Genomic DNA, 2,421 nt, shown 5'->3' on the forward strand with positions numbered 1-2,421 from the left:
GGGGGTGTGGAGGGGCGGCTGTCTGGGCTGGCCATGCCACGGGAGCCGGGGCACTACCGGTTCCTCCTGGCCCAGGGCGTGCGGCACCTGGTGTCACTGTCAGAGCGGCCACCCCCGCACCATGGCTGCTGCCCTGCTGTCCAGCTCCACCGGCTCTGTGTACCTGACTTCACCCCCCCAACGCCTGGGCAAATCCAGACCTTCCTGAAGCTGGTGGAGGAGGCCAACGCCCGTGGGGAGGTATGGTGGGGGCCAGAACCAAGGGGGTGACGCCACCGGGGTGAGACTTTGTGGGGAGGGAGTGGCACTCAGAGGGAGGTGGGAGGGACTGCACCAGAGACAAGTGCATCCCCTTGTGCTGCTTCCCGCCAGGCCGTGGCAGTTCACTGCATGCTGGGCCACGGCCGGACTGGCACCATGCTGGCCTGCTACCTGGTGAAGGCAGAGAAGATGAGCGGGGGCGACGCCATTCGGGAGATCCGGCGACTGCGGCCTGGCTCCATCGAGACACAAGAGCAGGAGGATGCAGTGATCCAGTTCTGCCAACGCCTTCGGTAGGTGCAGCCCCTCAACAGGGAGTCCCATTTCTGTGCCACTGCCCTGTGCTGCACCAGGGCCACGGCCAGTGGCAATGCTGTGCACAGCGAGTGGGAGGGGAGCTGTGGCTCCCAAAGCCCCGCTCACCAGTGGAATCTGTCCCACCACAGCGCTGGAGAGGACAGAAAGGAGGTGTGAGCATGGTGCCAGATCAGTTCGATGCAGACACTTGATCCAAAATGGTGGGGGGGGCCATTCCCAGCCCCGAGATGCTTCTGTCTGCCCCCTGCATTAAAAGACTCTCCTGTGGCTTCTCTCCAGGTTTGTGTGTGAGGAACCAGTGGGCAGCATGTGCGCTTGCAGCTCTGCTGGGCTCCCTGCCACACTGCTTGGCACCCCAGGCTGGGGCCTTCCTCGTCTTGGGTCTCTGCCTGCCCCTGCCCTTGGGGAGCCCTTTGGGCACAGGGAGGCAAACCCCAGAGCTGGTCACCCGCCAAAGCAGTGGTGCCACGTGGAGGGTGGCAGCTGTGTCAGCACACGGGGGACAGCCCAGGATGTTGATGCTTAAAGGGAAGCTTAGATGGAATTTAGGCATCTCTGTCCAAAAGTCCAATCCTGAAAATCTCTTCTCAGCTGTTCCTAACCTTGGTGGCATTTAAATCCTAAGTGCAAGAAGTGTCACCGTCCCCATTCCCGGGCATGTGGCACATGGCTGAAGTGCCTGGTGCACACTGGGCACAAGTCCGTGCCCTGGGCTGGCAGGGCCATTGCCTCTGCCACGCATGGTCCCCAAATATTGCTCTGAAACACCAAAATTTTGTCATCTTCCCTTGAGAACAAAGCACCAGGGTGGTGGCACTGCGCACTGCTGACAAAATGGCTGCACCCTATGGAGAGCCAGGGCTGGGGTCAAATTACTGTCTCAGGGCAACTGTGTCACCCCACTGTCCCCCTCTCCTGGACACAGCTCCTCTTGCAGGACCTGGGGTGGGACTGGTGGGGATGGAGGAGGTGACCAAGGGCATTCTTTACCAAAGAGTGTGGGGCACCCCAAAAAGCAGGGGAGAGGAAGCAACTTTTGGCTTGGCCCAGTGTTGCACTGCCCTTCCCCGATGGGGGTTCAGGGAGCACCAGTGTCCCATGAGCAATGCCATGGCACTGGTGGGTGTGATGCGCCGTCAGGACTTGGGGCCACCTGGGGCTGCTCACCTCTGCCTGCAGCCGCTGCCTGAGGCACAAGTGGCTGGGCAGGAGGGCCCAGCTCCACACGGAGGAACAGGGTCGGTGGAGAGATGGATGACATGGATGGGGCAGCTCTGTCCGGCCACAGCACCTAAGCCTGTGGGAGCTACAGGACTCACATGGGCCCATGAGATGCAGGAAAGCAGCTTAACTGCAGAATTATTACTTTAACTCCTTACTTTAGCTCTGTCCTTAATAGTCTCCCAGGCTCAGGCTGAGCCAACGGGGGGGAACTGCAGACCCCCTTGCCCTAGAGAAGGGAGGACAGCATGGGGGGCTTTGCCCTGCCATCCCCAGCCCAGTGTTTGTCACCGCTCCTGGCACTCGGCAGTGCCGAAGAGCAAGGCCCAACACAGCGCGCGAGGTCCAGCATGGCCGCACTCGACCCTTGATGCCAGGGGCTCCATCATGGCAATAGGATGCGGGGGATGTCCTGTCCCCAGTCTGCCCCTGCCCCAGGAGGCCTTCCAGAGCCCCCAGCCTGGCATGCAGCCCAGCTCCGGCTCAGCCTGGAGGGATGAGGACACTGCACTGGTGGCCATCCCTGCGCCAAGGACACATTTAGGGTGGGATTAGAGAGGAGACAGCTGGGATGGGGAAGGGCAGGTAGGGGGCTCTGGCAGGAGGGTCGTCACGGGGGGC

General features: G+C 61.7%; 2 protein-coding genes across 2 annotated transcripts in view; both read left to right on the top strand.

Annotated features, from left to right (window-relative positions):
• The first annotated feature begins 15 nt into the window (after positions 1–15).
• Positions 16–558, top strand: DUSP23 (dual specificity phosphatase 23). The gene is made up of 2 exons (XM_009997362.1): positions 16–240; positions 373–558. Exons 1-2 carry the CDS (start codon positions 34–36, stop codon positions 556–558), a joined length of 393 nt encoding a protein of 130 aa, XP_009995664.1. The 5' UTR covers positions 16–33.
• A 218-nt stretch (positions 559–776) lies between these two features.
• IGSF9 (immunoglobulin superfamily, member 9) overlaps positions 777–2,421 on the top strand; it is a 16,915-nt gene continuing 15,270 nt past the window's right edge. Inside the window, exon 1 of the mRNA XM_009997363.1 lies at positions 777–858. Within this exon, the coding sequence (XP_009995665.1) occupies positions 777–858 (82 nt within the window). The remainder of the gene's footprint in view (positions 859–2,421) is intronic.

This window comes from Chaetura pelagica, unplaced genomic scaffold, assembly GCF_000747805.2.
Source record: "Chaetura pelagica isolate M959 unplaced genomic scaffold, ChaPel_1.0 scaffold1105, whole genome shotgun sequence".
NCBI lineage: Eukaryota > Metazoa > Chordata > Aves > Apodiformes > Apodidae > Chaetura > Chaetura pelagica.

Excerpts from the sequence above, each read along its gene's own strand:
- DUSP23 (XM_009997362.1), top strand. The coding sequence starts at position 34 with ATGCCACGGGAGCCGGGGCACTACCGGTTCCTCCTGGCCCAGGGCGTG. Across the intron at positions 241-372 it reads AGGCCAACGCCCGTGGGGAG|GCCGTGGCAGTTCACTGCAT; the intron begins GTATGGTGGGGG and ends GCTTCCCGCCAG.